We start from the raw sequence: 18697 nt of genomic DNA, 5'->3' as shown, positions 1-18697 counted from the left end.
AAGGGGGAGCATGAAGTAGGGGCTATGGAAGGGCGTCAGGAGGGAGTGCATAAGGGCAGTGAAATGGAATGGGCACATGAGGGAGGGGCTAGGAAATAAGAGGCATGAGGGAGTGGCTATGTATTGAGGGAGGGGCTAGGAAATAAGGGGCATGAGGGAGTGGCTATGTATTGAGGGAGGGGCCATGGAATGAGGGGCATGAAGGAGGGGCTATGGAATGAGGGGCATGAAGGAGGGGCTATGGAATGAGGGGCATGAAGGAGGGGCTATAGAATAAGGGGTATGAGGGAGGGGCTATGGAATGGGGAATGAGCGAGGGGCTATGGAATGAGGGGCATGAAGAAGGGGCTATGGAATGAGGGGCATGAAGAAGGGGCTATGGAATGAGGGGCATGAGGGAGGGGCTATGGAATGAGGGGCATGAGGGAGGGGCTATGGAATGAGGGGCATGAAGGAGGGGCTATGGAATGAGGACATAAGATGGGAGTCCTACAGAAAAGGGGTGTAAGTTGAGGGGAGTTACTTCAAGGAGGATATAAGTTGGGTACTAGGAGGGGTATCATAACTTGTGGGCAGAGAAGGGGCAGGATAAGTCACTAAATGAATTTTAGTGAAGGTTTAGAAGTCATGGAGGACAGCATATTGGGACATCACAGAATACGATGATGGCTACACCCATGAGGTAAGTCATACAGGACTTACCTGATTCATCAGAGTCATCCGCAAAGCCACAGTCCAAGTCCCCATCGCAGACGTGTGAGAGGGGGATGCAGCGTCCATTGGAGCAGCGGAACTCGTGGTCACTGCAGGAGGGGGCAGGGCAGCCCCATTCATCCGAATGATCCCCACAGTCTGCTCGGCCATCGCAGCGGTGCGCCAGGGGGATGCACTGCCCATTGGCACAGCGGTGCTCGTGAGGGGCACAGGTCAGCGAGCAGATCTCATCAGATCCATCCCCACAATCGTCCTCATTGTCACAGACCCAGGCGGAGGGGACGCAGCGATCGCTGAACATGCAGGCAAATTCATCAGAGGAACATCGGGATGGGGCAGAACATGGCTCCTCCGGGCAAAGCCACCGGCCAGATGTACAGGTGCTGCGACATGAAGGGGGTCAACACCAAAGTAAGAGACCAAGAATGTAAGTCCTCAGGGGTCATATATGTGTGATGGGGGATGTACTGACCATGAAGGTAGGTCCTCAGGGGTCATATGTGTGTGATGGGGGATGTGCTGACATGAAGGTAGGTCCTCAGGGGTCATATATGTGTGATGGGGGATGTACTGACCATGAAGGTAGGTCCTCAGGGGTCATATATGTGTGATAGGGGATGTGCTGACCATGAAGGTAGGTCCTCAGGGGTCATATATGTGTGATGGGAGATGTACTGACCATGAAGGTAGGTCCTCAGGGGTCATATATGTGTGATAGGGGATGTGCTGACCATGAAGGTAGGTCCTCAGGGGTCATATATGTGTGATGGGGGATGTGCTGACCATGAAGGTAGGTCCTCAGGGGTCATATATGTGTGATGGGGGATGTGCTGACCATGAAGGTAGGTCCTCAGGGGTCATATATGTGTGATGGGGGATGTGCTGACCATGACGGTAGGTCCTCAGGGGTCATATATGTGTGATGGGGGATGTACTGACCATGAAGGTAGGTCCTCAGGGGTCATATATGTGTGATGGGGGATGTACTGACCAGGGAGGTAGGTCCTCAGGGGTCATATATGTGTGATGGGGGATGTGCTGACCATGAAGGTAGGTCCTCAGGGGTCATATATGTGTGATGGGGGATGTGCTGACCATGACGGTAGGTCCTCAGGGGTCATATATGTGTGATGGGGGGATGTGCTGACCATGAAGGTAGGTCCTCAGGGGTCATATATGTGTGATGGGGGATGTGCTGACCATGAAGGTAGGTCCTCAGGGGTCATATGTGTGTGATGGGGGATGTGCTGACCATGAAGGTAGGTCCTCAGGGGTCATATATGTGTGATGGGGGATGTGCTGACCATGACGGTAGGTCCTCAGGGGTCATATATGTGTGATAGGGGATGTATAGACCCCTCCTGGTGCACGGATGGATTTTGACGTACCAGTTGTGACAGGTTTGGCTGACAACGGCACCGGATGGAAATGGAAGATTCTCCCAGTAACACGGACACTCAGTGGGTTCAATGCAGCCGCCATCTAGCGAGACAAGGACATGAGACGATGTACACGAGGAGAGGAGAAGGGATGAAGGACAGTTCTATAGGGTCCACTCACCGTGCAGGACTTTCCCCTCCGGACAGAAGCAGCCCTCCAGGCAGGACAGGTGAGCGCAGTGCTGGGCAGGATCCAGAGCCAAGGTCCTGCAGGTGCGAGGGCAGGCAGGACCACAAGCCTCGTACACCAGACCATTGTCACACTGCATGGCTGCAAGACAGAAGAGGCTCAGAACCGGCCCAGATCCAGTCTATACACCAGAGTTCTGGTACTTTGTACTGAATAGAACGACTGTGGATCTTGTACATGTTATAAAGTGTCTGCACCAGTTTTGTGTCGCGGCTGCTCCGTGTCCGACAAAGGAGAAAAATGTGCAATCAAAGGGAGAGTTACTGATTTGTGGCAAAATTCAGCAGCAGAAACAAAGTGCATCAAAAAGAAATGGTGCCTCTCCCCGAGCATTGCAGGGGGCGCCAGCCTCCAAAAGGAGGAGGGAGGAGGCTGCACATCGTACAGACTGCACAGGAGGGAGGACACTGCACATAGTACAGACTGCACAGGAAAGAGGACACTGCACATAGTACAGACTGCACAGGAGGAGGACACAGCACATAGTACAGACTGCACAGGAGGAGGACACAGCACATAGTACAGACTGCACAGGAGGGAGGACACTGCACATAGTACAGACTGCACAGGAGGGAGGACACTGCACATAGTACAGACTGCACAGGAGAGAGGACAATGCACATAGTACAGACTGCACAGGAGGGAGGGCGCTGCACATAGTACAGACTGCACAGGAGGGAGGGCGCTGCACATAGTACAGACTGCACAGGAGGGAGGGCGCTGCACATAGTACAGACTGCACAGGAGAGAGGACACTGCACAAAGTACAGACTGCACAGGAGGGAGGACACTGCACATAGTACAGACTGCACAGGAAGGAGGACACTGCACAAAGTACAGACTGCACAGGAGAGAGGACACTGCACATAGTACAGACTGCACAGGAGGGAGGACACTGCACATAGTACATACTGCACAGGAGGGAGGACACTGCACATAGTACACACTGCACAGGAGGGAGGACACTGCACATAGTACAGACTGCACAGGAGGGAGGACACTGCACATAGTACAAACTGCACAGGAGAGAGGAAACTGCACATAGTACAGACTGCACAGGAGAGAGGACACTGCACATAGTAAAGACTGCACAGGAGGGAGGACAATGCACATAGTACTGACTACACAGGAGGGAGGACACTGCACATAGTACAGACTGCACAGGAGGAGGACACTGTGCATAGTACAGACTGCACAGGAGGGAGGACACTACACATAGTACAGACTGCACAGGAGGAGGACACTGCACATAGTACAGACTGCACAGGAAGGAGGGCACTGCACATAGTACAGACTGCACAGGAGGGAGGACACTGCACATAGTACAGACTGCACAGGAGGAGGACACTGTGCATAGTACAGACTGCACAGGAGGAGGACACTGCACATAGTACAGACTGCACAGGAGGGAGGACACTGCACATAGTACAGACTGCACAGGAGGGAGGACACTGCACAAAGTACAGACTGCACAGGAGGAGGACACTGCACATAGTACAGACTGCACAGGAGAGAGGACACTGCACATAGTACAGACTGCACAGGAGGGAGGACACTGCACATAGTAAAGACTGCACAGGAGGGAGGACAATGCACATAGTACTGACTACACAGGAGGGAGGACACTGCACATAGTACAGACTGCACAGGAGGAGGACACTGTGCATAGTACAGACTGCACAGGAGGGAGGACACTACACATAGTACAGACTGCACAGGAGGGAGGACACTACACATAGTACAGACTGCACAGGAGGAGGACACTGCACATAGTACAGACTGCACAGGAAGGAGGGCACTGAACATAGTACAGACTGCACAGGAGGGAGGACACTGTGCATAGTACAGACTGCACAGGAGGAGGACACTGCACATAGTACAGACTGCACAGGAGGGAGGACACTGCACATAGTACAGACTGCACAGGAGGGAGGACACTGTGCATAGTACAGACTGTACAGGAGGGAGGACACTGCACATAGTACAGACTGCACAGGAGGGAGGACACTACACATAGTACAGACTGCACAGGAGGGAGGACACTACACATAGTACAGACTGCACAGGAGGGAGGACACTGCACATATGGGCGGCACGGTGGCTGAGTGAGTAGCACATCTGCCTTGCAGCACTGGGGTCCTGGGTTCGAATCCCACCCAGGTCAACATCTGCAAAGAGTTTGTATGTTCTCTCCGTGTTTGCGTGGGTTTCCTCCGGGTACTCCGGTTTCCTCCCACACTTCAAAACATACTGTTAGGTTGTTTAGATTGTGAGCCCCATGGGGACAGGGACCAGTTTGACATGCTCTGTGCAGAGCTGCGTAATCTGTGTGCGCTATATAAATAAAGAATTATTATTATTATTATTACTACATAGTACAGACTGCACAGGAGGGAGGACACTGCACAGACTGCACAGGAGGGAGGACACTGCACATAGTACAGACTGCACAGGAGGGAGGACACTGCACATAGTACAGACTGCACAGGAGAGAGGACACTGCACATAGTACAGACTGCACAGGAGGGAGGACACTGCACATAGTACAGACTGCACAGGAGGAGGACACTGCACATAGTACAGACTGCACAGGAGGGAGGACACTGCACATAGTACAGACTGCACAGGAGGGAGGAGACTGCACATAGTACAGACTGCACAGGAGGGAGGGCACTGCACATAGTACAGACTGCACAGGAGGGAGGACACTGCACATAGTACAGACTGCACAGGAGGGAGGACACTGCACATAGTACAGACTGCACAGGAGGGAGGACACTGCACATAGTACAGACTGCACAGGAGAGAGGACACTGCACATAGTACAGACTGCCCAGGAGGAGGACAGTGCACATAGTACAGACTGCACAGGAGGGAGGACACTGCACATAGTACAGACTGCACAGAAGGGAGGAGACTGCACATAGTACAGACTACACAGGAGAGAGGACACTGCACATAGTACAGACTGCACAGGAGGAGGACACTGCACATAGTACAGACTGCACAGGAGGGAGGAGACTGCACATAGTACAGACTGCACAGGAGGGAGGGCACTGCACATAGTACAGACTGCACAGGAGGGAGGACACTGCACATAGTACAGACTGCACAGGAGGGAGGACACTGCACATAGTACAGACTGCACAGGAGGGAGGACACTGCACATAGTACAGACTGCACAGGAGGGAGGACGCTGCACATAGTACAGACTGCACAGCAGAGAGGAGACTGCACATAGTACAGACTGCACAGGAGGAGGACACTGCACATAGTACAGACTGCACAGGAGAGAGGACACTGCACATAGTACAGACTGCACAGGAGAGATGACACTGCACATAGCACAGACTGCATAGGAGGGAGGACACTGCACATAGTACAGACTGCACAGGAGAGAGGACACTGCACATAGTACAGACTGCACAGGAGGGAGGACACTGCACATAGTATAGACTGCACAGGAGGGAGGACAATACACACAGTACAGACTGCACAGGAGGGAAGACACTGCACATAGTAAAGACTGCACAGGAGGATGATACTGCACATAGTACAGAATGCACAGGAGAGAGGACACTGCACATAGTACAGACTGCACAGGAGGAGAACACTGCACATAGTACAGACTGCACAGGAGGGATGACACTGCACATAGTACAGACTGCACAGGAGGGAGGACACTGCACATAGTACAGACTGCACAGGAGGGAGGACACTGCACATAGTACAGACTGCACAGGAGGGAGGACACTGCACATAGTACAGACTGCACAGGAGGGAGGACACTGCACATAGTACAGACTGCACAGGAGGGAGGACACTGCACATAGTACAGACTGCACAGGAGGAGGACACTGCACATAGTACAGACTGCACAGGAGGGGAGGACACTGCACACAGTACAGACTGCACAGGAGGGAGGACACTGCACATAGTACAGACTGCACAGGAGGAGGACACTGCACATAGTACAGACTGCACAGGAGGGAGGACACTACACATAGTACAGACTGCACAGGAGGAGGACACTGCACATAGTACAGACTGCACAGGAGAGAGGACACTGCACATAGTACAGACTGCACAGGAGAGAGGAGACTGCACATGGTACAGACTGCACAGGAGAGAGGAGACTGCACATAGTACAGACTGCACAGGAGGGAGGACACTGCACATAGTACAGACTGCACAGGAGAGAGGACACTGCACATAGTACAGACTGCACAGGAGAGAGGACACTGCACATAGTACAGACTGTACAGGAGGGAGGACACTGCACATAGTACAGACTGCACAGGAGGGAAGACACTGCACATAGTACAGACTGCACAGGAAGGAGGACACTGCACATAGTACAGACTGCACAGGAGGGAGGACGCTGCACATAGTACAGACTGCACAGGAGGAAGGACACTGCACATAGTACAGACTGCACAGGAGGGAGGACACTGCACATAGTACAGACTGCACAGGAGGGAAGACACTGCACATAGTACAGACTGCACCGGAGGGAGGGCACTGCACATAGTACAGACTGCACAGGAGGAGGACACTGCACATAGTACAGACTGCACAGGAGAGAGGACACTGCACATAGTACAGACTGCACAGGAGGGAGGACACAGCACATAGTACAGACTGCACAGGAGGCAGGACACTGCACATAGTACAGACTGCACAGGAGGGAGGACACTGCACATAGTACAGACTGCACAGGAGAGAGGACACTGCACATAGTACAGACTGCACAGGAGGGAGGACACTGCACATAGTACACACTGCACAGGAGGGAGGACACTGCACATAGTACAGACTGCACAGGAGGGAGGGCACTGCACATAGTACAGACTGCACAGGAGGGAGGACACTGCACATAGTACAGACTGCACAGGAGGGAGGACACTGCACATAGTACAGACTGCACAGGAGGGAGGACACTGCACATAGTACAGACTGCACAGGAGGGAGGACACTGCACATAGTACAGACTGCACAGGAGGGAGGGCACTGCACATAGTACAGACTGCACAGGAGGGCGGACACTGCACATAGTACAGACTGCACAGGAGGGAGGACGCTGCACATAGTACAGACTGCACAGCAGAGAGGAGACTGCACATAGTACAGACTGCACAGGAGGAGGACAGTGCACATAGTACAGACTGCACAGGAGGGAGAACGCTGCACATAGTACAGACTGCACAGGACACTGCACTAGTGATAAATTTGGGCCACTGTCTACAGGACACTTTATGGATAGTTTGGATCTTTGGATTTTCAAGCATAGTCCATCAGCAGTCAAAGTAATGCAGCAATGTCTAGCTTATACTTTTGTCGAAGTGAATGATGCAGTGGAGGCCATGTCATTGCTCATCCAGAAGAAGTCTCCTCCGTGATGGCTGATGACCAAAAATGTTTTCGAAGAAAGGTCCAAAACAGGAGCAGCCAATGAGCACACAGCTTAAATTCTCCTTAGATTGTGTTCTGATGTTTTCTTCTCTCATTTGTCGCACTTTTCTGGAGATTTCTCCAGACTTAGTGGCCCAGATATGTGATGATCTGCCTCTGCAGTTTCCTCACTGATGTGCAGGTTGCGGCAGACAATCCGCAGTATCTCGGGCTCTTAGTAAATCTTCTGTTTCAGGATGTGGCACGGTGGCACCTTCCTTTTCTTGGTACTTTGTTTCATAATGTTGCTACAGAATTGTGTAGAGGATCAGGGTTGTGCGGACTAGGGACACCACTCGCCTCTCTAGATGCACAGTTTTCTAAAGTGTTGGACAAAATGCAAATGCGACACAATAATATATTCGGGCCGATGTCTGCAGGATGATGGGCAGCAGTGGGCAGTGCCCAGTGTATTAGGAGTCACTTACGACACAAGTCCTGAGACCTCCAGCGGATGTAGACCCCTCTCTGGTTACACTCCTCCACGTAGGTGGCGATGGCCGTGCACAGACACTCGCAGTCACCACCAGAGTCGCATCTGGGATATGAGATGGTGATTAGTAAAACAGGCGTCTAGCAGGCCCATGAGATGCCCCTAACATTCCACCATCACTTACCCGCAGGCATCATACACACACCAGTCATAGTACTGCTGGCAGGGCACCTCCTGGTGGCACGGGGCAAACAGCGGCTGCATGAGGACAGCACAGCTCTTCCGCGCCCAGGTCGCCCGGTGGCTGTTCTCCTGAGATACAGAGAAGATGGTTGAGTATAGATATCTGTGGAGCCTCTGCTGTCCCCAGGACTGAGGGCTCGTACCGTGCACGGGTGCTCGTAGTCATCGCTGTGAACCTCGGGACACAGGAGGCTCATCCTCCAGCTGTTTCCAAACAAGTCGGCCGTTGGTTCGACAATTCCCTGACGACTGGTGAAGTCATTCTCTGTGTCACCATCAAAGTTCCCACACAGTCCACTGATGCGGCCACGGAAAACGGGGTCCAGCTTAATGTAGACACGGGTGCCTGTGACATGGTGGGGCATCAGGAGAGACTGTCAGCAGCATATGCAATACAAAACCCTCGAGCATGGCGATCATTACATAGCATTCATTTCCAGCTTGCCAGAAAGTGAGATTTAGGACACAGGAAGTCACTGCGCCTCTAGTGGCCGGTGTGAAAACTGCCATGCTCCATGGTAGATCTGTACAAAGAGAGCGCTAATGGAGACTTTGGCAGGAGATCCTAGTTTGATCTAAGTAAGGGTTAATATCATTGATTATCAGGTCCTCACCTCCATCCCACAGAACCGTCAGTCCCAGGTGTGCGAGCAGAACCGTGAATAATCCCGCCCGATCCAGGATAATCCCATTCCCACTGTACAGTTTGGGGAGTTGCACAGCTGCACCATTCACTGTGACCTCCTGACCTGTGGAGAATAGGGGCACATTATAAAGGACAGCAAGGAGACTGCTGGGAAGCACAGCACAGCAGGGAGGCATCAGGAGTGCACAGACAGCAGGGAGGCATCAGCAGAGCACAGACAGCTGGGAGGCACAGGACAGCAAGGAGGCATCAGGAGAGCACAGACAGAAGGAGGCATCAGGAGAGCACAGACAGCTGGGAGGCACAGGACAGTAAGGAGGCATCAGCAGAGCACAGACAGCAAGGAGGCATCAGGAGAGCACAGACAGCAAGGAGGCATCAGGAGAGCACGGACAGCAGGGGGCACAGGACAGCAAGGAGGCATCAGAAGAGCACAGACAGCAGGGAGGAACAGGACAGCAAGGAGGCATCAGGAGAGCACAGACAGCAAGGAGGCATCAGGAGAGCACGGACAGCAGGGGGCACAGGACAGCAAGGAGGCATCAGGAGAGCACAGACAGCAGGGAAGCACTGGACAGCAAGAAGGCATCAGCAGAGCACAGACAGCAGGGAAGCACAGGGCAGCAAGGAGGCATCAGCAGAGCACAGACAGCAGGGAGGCATCAGGTGAGCTCAGGACAGCAAGGAGGCATCAGCAGAGCACAGACAGCAAGGAGGCATCATCAGAGCACAGACAGCAAGGAGGCATCAGCAGAGCACAGACAGCTGGGAGGCACAGGACAGCAAGGAGGCATCAGCAGAGCACAGACAGCTGGGAGGCACAGGACAGCAAGGAGGCATCAGGAGAGCACAGACAGCTGGGAGGCAAAGGCCAGTAAGGAGACAGCAGGGGAGCACAGGACAGTAAGGAAGCAGCAGGGGAGCACAGGACATTAAGGAGACAGCAGGGGAGCACATGACATTAAGGAGACAGCAGGGGAGCACAGGACAGTAAGGAGACAGCAGGGGAGCACAGGACAGTAAGGAGACAGCAGGGGAGCACAGGACGGTAAGGAGACAGCAGGAGAGCACATGACAGTAAAGAGACAGCAGTAGAGCAAAGGACAGTAAGAAGACAGCAGGAGAGCACATGACAGTAAAGAGACAGCAGGAGAGCACAGGACAGTAAGGAGACAGCAGGGGAGCACAGGACAGTAAGGAGACAGCAGAGGAGCACAGGACAGTAAGGAGACAGCAGGGGAACAAAGGACTGTAAGGAGAGTGCAGGGGAGCACAGGACAGTAATGAGACAGCAGGGGAGCACAGGACAGTGAGGAGACAGCAGGGGAGCAAAGGACTGTAAGGAGACAGCAGAGGAGCACATGACAGTAAGGAGACAGCAGGGGAGCACAGGACAGTAAGTAGACAGCAGGAGAGCCCCGGACTGTAAGGAGACAGCAGGGGAGCCCCGGATTGTAAGGAGACAGAAGGGGAGCACATGACATTAAGGAGACTGCAGGAGAGCACAGCACAGTAAGGAGACAGCAGTGGAGCACAGCACAGTAAGGAGACAGCAGGGGAGAACAGGACAGTAAGGAGACAGCAGGGGAGCACAGGACAGTAAGGAGACAGCAGGGGAGCACAGGACAGTAAGGAGACAGCAGGGGAACAAAGGACAGTAAGGATACAGCAGGAGAGCACAGGACAGTATGTAGACAGCAGGGGAACAAAGGACAGTAAGGAGACAGCAGGAGAGCACAGGACAGTATGTAGACAGCAGGGGAGAAAAGGACTGTAAGGAGACTGCAGGGGAGCAAAGGACTGTAAGGAGACTGCAGGGGAGCACAGGACAGTAAGGAGACAGCAGGGGAGCACAGGACTGTAAGGAGACTGCAGGGGAGCACAGGACTGTAAGGAGACTGCAGGGGAGCACAGGACTGTAAGGAGACTGCAGGGGAGCACAGGACTGTAAGGAGACTGCAGGGGAGCAAAGGACTGTAAGGAGACTGCAGGGGAGCAAAGGACTGTAAGGAGAAAGCAGGGGAGCACAGGACAGTAAGGAGACAGCAGGGGAACAAAGGACAGTAAGTAAACAGCAGGAGAGCACAGGACTGTAAGGAGACTGCAGGGGAGCACAGGACTGTAAGGAGACTGCAGGGGAGCACAGGACTGTAAGGAGACTGCAGGGGAGCAAAGGACTGTAAGGAGACTGCAGGGGAGCAAAGGACATTAAGGAGACAGCAGGGGAGCACAGGACAGTAAGGAGAAAGCGGGGGAGCACAGGACAGTACAGAGACGGCAGGGGAGCACAGGACAACAAGGAGACAGCAGGGGAGCACCGGACAGTAAGGAGACAGCAGGGGAGCACAGGACTGTAAGGAGACAGCAGTGGAGCACAGGACAGTACAGATACAACAGTGGAGCACAGGACAGTACAGAGACAACAGGGGAGCACAGGACAGTACAGAGACAGCAGGGGAGCACAGGACAGTGCGGAGACAGCAGGGGAGCACAGGACAGTAAGGAGACAGCAGGGGAGCACAGGACAGTAAGGAAACAGCAGGGGAGCACAGGACAGTAAGGAGACAGCAGTGGAGCACAGGACAGTACAGAGACAGCAGGGGAGCACAGGACAGTACAGAGATAGCAGAGGGGCACAGGGCAGTACAGAGACAGCAGTGGAGCACAGGGCACTAAGGAGACAGCAGGGGAGCACAGGACTGAAAGGAGACAGCAAGGGAGCACAGGACAGTAAGGAGACAGCAGGAATGCACAGGACATTAAGGAGACAGCAGGGGAGCACAGGACATTAAGGAGACAGCAGGAATGCACAGGACATTAAGGAGACAGCAGGGGAGCACAGGACAGTAAGGAGACAGCAGGGATGCACAGGACATTAAGGAGACAGCAGGGATGCTCAGGACATTAAGGAGACAGCAGGGATGCACAGGACATTAAGGAGACAGCAGGGATGCACAGGACATTAAGGAGACAGCCGGGGAGCACACGATAGTAAGGAGACAGCCGGGGAGCACAGGACAATAAGGAGACAGCAGGGGAGCACAGGACAGTAAGGAGACAGCAGTGGAGCACAGGACAGTAAGGAGACAGCAGTGGAGCACAGGACAGTACAGATACAACAGTGGAGCACATGACAGTAAGGAGACAGCAGTGGAGCACAGGACAGTAAGGAGACAGCAGTGGAGCACAGGACAGTACAGAGACCGCAGGGGAGCAAAGTACTGTAAGGAGACTGCAGGGGAGCACAGGACAGTAAGGAGACTGCAGGGGAGCACAGGACTGTAAGGAGACTGCAGGGGAACACAGGACTGTAAGGAGACTGCAGGGGAACACAGGACTGTAAGGAGACTGCAGGGGAACACAGGACTGTAAGGAGACTGCAGGGGAGCACAGGACAGTAAGGAAAAAGCGGGGGAGCACAGGACAGCAAGGAGACAGCAGGGGAGCACCGGACAGTAAGGAGACAGCAGTGGAGCACAGGACTGTAGGGAGATAGCAGGAGAGCACAGGACAGTAAGGAGACTGCAGGAGAGCACAGGACAGTGCGGAGACAGCTGGGGAGCACAGGACAGTAAGGAGACAGCAGGGGAGCACAGGACAGTAAGGAAACAGCAGGGGAGCACAGGGCAGTACGGAGACAGCAGTGGAGCACAGGACAGTACAGAGACAGCAGGGGAGCACAGGACAGTACAGAGACAGCAGAGGAGCACAGGACAGTTCAGAGACAGCAGGGGAGCACAGGGCACTAAGGAGACAGCAGGGGAGCACAGGACAGTAAGGAGACAGCAGGGGAGCACAGGACAGTAAGGAGACAGCAGGAATGCACCGGACATTAAGGAGACAGCAGGGGAGCACAGGACAGTAAGGAGACAGCAGGGGAGCACAGGACAGTAAGGAGACAGCAGGGATGCACAGGACATTAAGGAGACAGCAGGGGAGCACAGGATAGTAAGGAGACAGCAGGGGAGCACAGGACAGTAAGGAGAAAGCAGGGGAGCACAGGACAGTAAGGAGACAGCAGGGGAGCACAGGACAGTACGGAGACAGCAGGGGAGCACAGGACAGTACAGAGACAGCAGGGGAGCACATGACAGTAAGGAGACAGCAGGGGAGCACAGGACAGTAAGGAGACAGCAGTGGAGCACAGGACAGTACAGAGACAGCAGGGTAGCACAAGACAGTAAGGAGACAGCAGGGGAGCACAGGATAGTAAGGAGACAGCAGGAGAGCTCAGGACAGTACAGAGACAGAAGGGGAGCTCATGACAGTACAGAGACAGCAGAAAAGCTGAGGGCACTAGGGAAGCACATTGATGAAGACATAATGGAAACTATTTCTAGTACTCTTACTTTCACTACTGTAAGTCCCACCATTTACCTCTCAATAGATGAACAATTGTGTTTCCAATCACCACAATCACAGACTTGGTGCAGGTGATGCCACTGCTGCCACATGGCACATTCTCAGCTGTGACCATAAAGAGCCCATTATTTTCCCTGGCCAGAACATACTGACAATCTCCGAGAAAGGTGAAGGAGCGGCCATCGAAGGTGATGTAATGGGGGTCCCCAGTGGCCGTACAGATGCCTGAACATTGGTGATTGGTGCATTCCCAGCGCCGATTCTTACACACACTGCCAGACAAAGAGCTCAGGAGTGTTAATAGTGATATAAGTGATCATTCACCTGTGATCTCGAGCCTACAAGACAGGCTACATGTGGGGGCTCACACTCACCAGGTGTTACAGTCTTTGGTGATGGTGTCATTTGTGTGGTACAGTCTCCCGTGGTGGTGGCAGGGGCAATCTTCAGGGGGAACACATCTGTCCATCTGTTAATGAAGTAGATTGGTTTTATTAAGGTGATTGAGATGAACAAGTGACTATTCTACCGGCAGAGTGACCCCACCAGTGGCAATACCACAAAATGACACGTAGAAGTTACTTATGGGGGCCATTGTGGTGTAAAAACAGGCCTTGTCATGTACGAATTACACACTGTGCAAGGGTGAGAAGTCATCAAGACTGACTGTCCTAATCTGGCCGAGGCTGTTGTTTTCATACTTACCAGGAGGACCATGCCATCTGGGCACACACAGCCATCACCAGTCTCTGGGCAGCTTCTGTTATGTTCCAGGTTTTCACAGGTGAGCAGACATGCCCCAAATTTATAGACCAAATCACCCGGGCAGAAAGCCACTTCTGGACATCTATTCTCTGTACAGTTCCATAAACCATTCACACAAGAACTGAAATAGATTAACCATTAGCAGCAAACATGAGATACCAGAGAAGACGAGACATCATGAGATAACAGAGGAGAAGACCAGGGATCATGATATAAAGGAGAAGACCAGGGATCATGAGATAACAGAGAAGAACAGAAATCCTGAGATAACAGGGGGGGGGAGACCAGAGATCATGAGATAACAAAGGAGAAGACCAATAATCATAAAACAACAGAGGAGGAAACCAGAAATCATGAGATAACATAAGAGAAGACTAAAAGTAATAAGCTAATAGAGAAGCCATGAAATTATTCGATAACAGAGAAGACCAGAAATCCTGAGAAATCACAGAAGGTGACCAATAATAATGAGATAGCAGAGGATGAGACCAGAAATCAAATGAAAACAGAGGAGAAGATTAAAATGAATGTGCTAATAGAGGAGAAGGCCAGAAATCAAGAGATAACAGAGGAGAAGACCAAAAATCACAAGATAACAGGGGAGAAGACCAAAAATCAAGAGATAACAGAGGAGAAGACCAAAAATCACAAGATAACAGATGGCAAGACCAGAAATCGTGAGGTAACAGGAGGAGACTGAAACTAATACAATGATAGAGGAGAAGTCCAGAAATCATTAGATGCCAGAGGAGAAGACCAGAATTTACAAGATAACAGAGAAAAACAGAAGTTATGAGATAACGGAGGTGAAGAGCAGAAGTCATTAGATAGTGGAGGTGAAGAGCAGAAGTCATGAGATAACGGAGGTGAAGAGCAGAAGTCATGAGATAACAGAGGTGAAGAGCAGAAGTCATGAGATAACGGAGGAGAAGACCAGAAGTCATGAGATAACGGAGGTGAAGAGCAGAAGTCATGAGATAACAGAGGTGAAGAGCAGAAGTCATGAGATAACGGAGGTGAAGACCAATAGTCATGAGATAACGGAGGTGAAGACCAGAAGTCATGAGATAACGGAGGTGAAGACCAGAAGTCATGAGATAACGGAGGTGAAGAGCAGCAGTCATGAGATAACGGAGGTGAAGAGCAGCAGTCATGAGATAACGGAGGTGAAGAGCAGCAGTCATGAGATAACGGAGGTGAAGACCAGAAGTCATGAGATAACGGAGGTGAAGACCAGAAGTCATGAGATAACGGAGGTGAAGACCAGAAGTCATGAGATAACGGAGGTGAAGACCAGAAGTCATGAGATAACGGAGGTGAAGACCATAAGTCATGAGATAACGGAGGAGAAGACCAGAAGTCATGAGATAGCGGAGGTGAAGACCAGAAGTCATGAGATAACGGAGGTGAAGACCAATAGTCATGAGATAACGGAGGTGAAGAGCAGAAGTCATGAGATAACGGAGGAGAAGACCAGAAGTCATGAGATAACGGAGGTGAAGAGCAGAAGTCATGAGATAACGGAGGTGAAGAACAGAAGTCATGAGATAACGGAGGTGAAGACCAGAAGTCATGAGATAACAGAGGTGAAGACCATAAGTCATGAGATAACAGAGGTGAAGACCATAAGTCATGAGATAGCGGAGGTGAAGAGCAGATGTCATGAGATAACGGAGGTGAAGACCAGAAGTCATGAGATAACGGAGGTGAAGACCAGAAGTCATGAGATAACGGAGGTGAAGACCAGAAGTCATGAGATAACGGAGGTGAAGACCAATAGTCATGAGATAACGGAAGTGAAGAACAGAAGTCATGAGATAACGGAGGTGAAGAGCAGAAGTCATGAGATAACAGAGGTGAAGACCAGAAGTCATGAGATAACGGAGGTGAAGAGCAGAAGTCATGAGATAACGGAGGTGAAGAGCAGAAGTCATGAGATAACGGAGGTGAAGACCAGAAGTCATGAGATAACGGAGGTGAAGACCAGAAGTCATGAGATAACGGAGGTGAAGACCAGAAGTCATGAGATAACGGAGGTGAAGACCAATAGTCATGAGATAACGGAGGTGAAGACCAATAGTCATGAGATAACGGAGGTGAAGACCAGAAGTAATGAGATAACGGAGGTGAAGACCAGAAGTAATGAGATAACGGAGGTGAAGACCAGAAGTCATGAGATAAAAGAGAAGACAAGAAATCATGATCCATCAGAGGAAACTAGAAATCCATGACACTTTAACCTTTACACACAAACTATTCCTCAACATAAAGAAGGAAATGTCCACTCCTACAACGTTTTACAGTCCAGGACTTCTTGGATATTTTGGCATTGTGCATGTTCTTTCCCACCCACCAGAGCGTTATGACATTCTGTCGTCGCTGATGTGGTTATGTGGCTGAGACATTCAATGAAATCAACCTATCCTGTGAGGAGGAGCAGACAGGTCATAGGGTGATTTCATCAGACATCTCCCACCACCTTATCAATGGCCAGGACTATCTGTAGATAATGATATTGTGTCCCCAGGTTCTCTAATTGCTTATGAACAGTTGGGTTCCACTCGATCACATAACAAATCTTCATAGTGGAGGTCAATCTTTTCTGCAGAGGGTTCTTCCATGCTACCTGTTCCCACCCTATCAACTTCAGAAATGAGATTTTGGACCATGGAAGTCTTAGTTCCTCCTCATCGTTGACTCACCAGTCCTTGCACATTTGCTTCATTGAGTTTCCAGGTTCATAGACTTGTCCGTTATGATAACATGGACACATGGAAGGATGGACACATTGACCATTGTCATCCAGCACCAGACCTTCAGGGCAGTTACATCCTGACATGCAGCCCACCAGCTCCTGGCAGGAGGAGCCTATTATACGGAGGTCGGAACAGCTCTTGTGACAGGGAGGAGCACACTCCATGTAGACCTGTCCTCCAGAGCACGCAATGGCTGCAAAGGAAAAAAAGAGAGATACAGAGACATCAAGAAAGAGGAATGTGGGACATTGAGCCATAGGGAGGAGCTGGGCACTGCAAACAAAGGGTGGAAACTGACAATATGGGGGTGGGCATTGTCAACAGTGAGAGAGGCGTAGATAACAGAGGATGGGAAACTGACAAAAGGGGGCACTGATAACAGAGGAGGGAGCACTGATAATACATGTTGCCACGTGAGTTCACTACAAAGGGGCCCACTGAGGCTCTGCTGCCCAGGGGCCTACTGAAAACTGGAGTCGAGCCTGAGGGCAATGATAAAACATGTCCGTCACTGACAACAGAGGAGGAAGTACTGATAACAGAGGAGGAAGTACTGATAACAGAGGAGGGAGCACTGATAATAGAGGAGGGAGCACTGATTACAGAGGAGGAAGCACTGATAACAGAGGAGGGAACACTGATAACAGAGGAGGGACCACTAAAAAAACATGGAAGACACATAACACAGGAGGAGTCACTGAGAACACATGGTAGACAATAATAACAGAGGAGGAAGCATTGATAATAGAGGAGGAGAGACTGAAAACTCAGTGCCAACGATGATAACAAAGAAAAGAGCACTGATAACAGAGGAGGGGGCACTGATAACAGAGGAGGGAGCACTGATAACAGAGGAGGGAGCACTGATAACACATGGTAGACACTGAAAAAAGAAGAGGGAGCACTGATAACAGAGGAGGGAGCACTGATAACACATGGCAGACACTGATAACACATGGCAGACACTGATAACAGAGGAGGGAGCAGTGATAACAGAGGAGGGAGCACTGATAACAGAGGAGGAAACTGATAACAGAGGAGGGAGCACAAATAACACATGGCAGACACTGATAACACATGGCAGACACTGATAACAGAGGAGGGAGCACTGATAACACATGGCAGACACTGATAACAGAGGAGGGAGCACTGATAACACATGGCAGACACTGATAACAGAGGAGGGAGCACTGATAACACATGGCAGACACTGATAACAGAGGAGGGAGCACTGATAACATAGAAGGGGGCACTGATAGCACATGGCAGACACTGATAGCACATGGCAGACACTGATAGCACATGGCAGACACTGATAGCACATGGCAGACACTGATAACAGAGGAGGGAGCACTGATAACGGAGGAGGGAGCACTGATAACAGAGGAGGAAACAGTGATAACAGAGGAGGAAACAGTGATAACAGAGGAGGAAACAGTGATAACAGAGGAGGAAACAGTGATAACAGAGGAGGAAACAGTGATAACAGAGGAGGAAACAGTGATAACAAAGGAGGGAGCACTGATAACATAGAAGGGGGCACTGATAGCACATGGCAGACACTGATAGCACATGGCAGACACTGATAGCACATGGCAGACACTGATAGCACATGGCAGACACTGATAACAGAGGAGGGAGCACTGATAACGGAGGAGGGAGCACTGATAACAGAGGAGGAAACAGTGATAACAGAGG

At 51.4% G+C, this 18697-nt stretch overlaps 1 protein-coding gene across 5 annotated transcripts in view; it reads right to left on the bottom strand.

Moving 5' to 3' along the window:
- LOC140133894 (SCO-spondin-like) overlaps positions 1-18697 on the bottom strand; it is a 235870-nt gene that overhangs the window by 142395 nt on the left and 74778 nt on the right. For all 5 annotated transcript variants that reach the window (XM_072154576.1, XM_072154577.1, XM_072154579.1 and 2 more), the window contains exons 17-27: positions 16946-17192; positions 14184-14364; positions 13853-13947; positions 13494-13750; positions 9085-9219; positions 8614-8816; positions 8412-8539; positions 8223-8332; positions 2275-2424; positions 2103-2196; positions 703-1097 (exon numbers count right to left, since the gene is read on the bottom strand). In XM_072154576.1, the coding sequence (XP_072010677.1) occupies positions 703-1097; positions 2103-2196; positions 2275-2424; positions 8223-8332; positions 8412-8539; positions 8614-8816; positions 9085-9219; positions 13494-13750; positions 13853-13947; positions 14184-14364; positions 16946-17192 (1995 nt within the window). The remainder of the gene's footprint in view (positions 1-702; positions 1098-2102; positions 2197-2274; positions 2425-8222; positions 8333-8411; positions 8540-8613; positions 8817-9084; positions 9220-13493; positions 13751-13852; positions 13948-14183; positions 14365-16945; positions 17193-18697) is intronic.

Source organism: Engystomops pustulosus, chromosome 5, assembly GCF_040894005.1.
Source record: "Engystomops pustulosus chromosome 5, aEngPut4.maternal, whole genome shotgun sequence".
NCBI classification, from domain to species: domain Eukaryota; kingdom Metazoa; phylum Chordata; class Amphibia; order Anura; family Leptodactylidae; genus Engystomops; species Engystomops pustulosus.
Note: the sequence above shows the minus strand (reverse complement) of the source record. Positions and strands in the feature narration are given on the sequence as shown.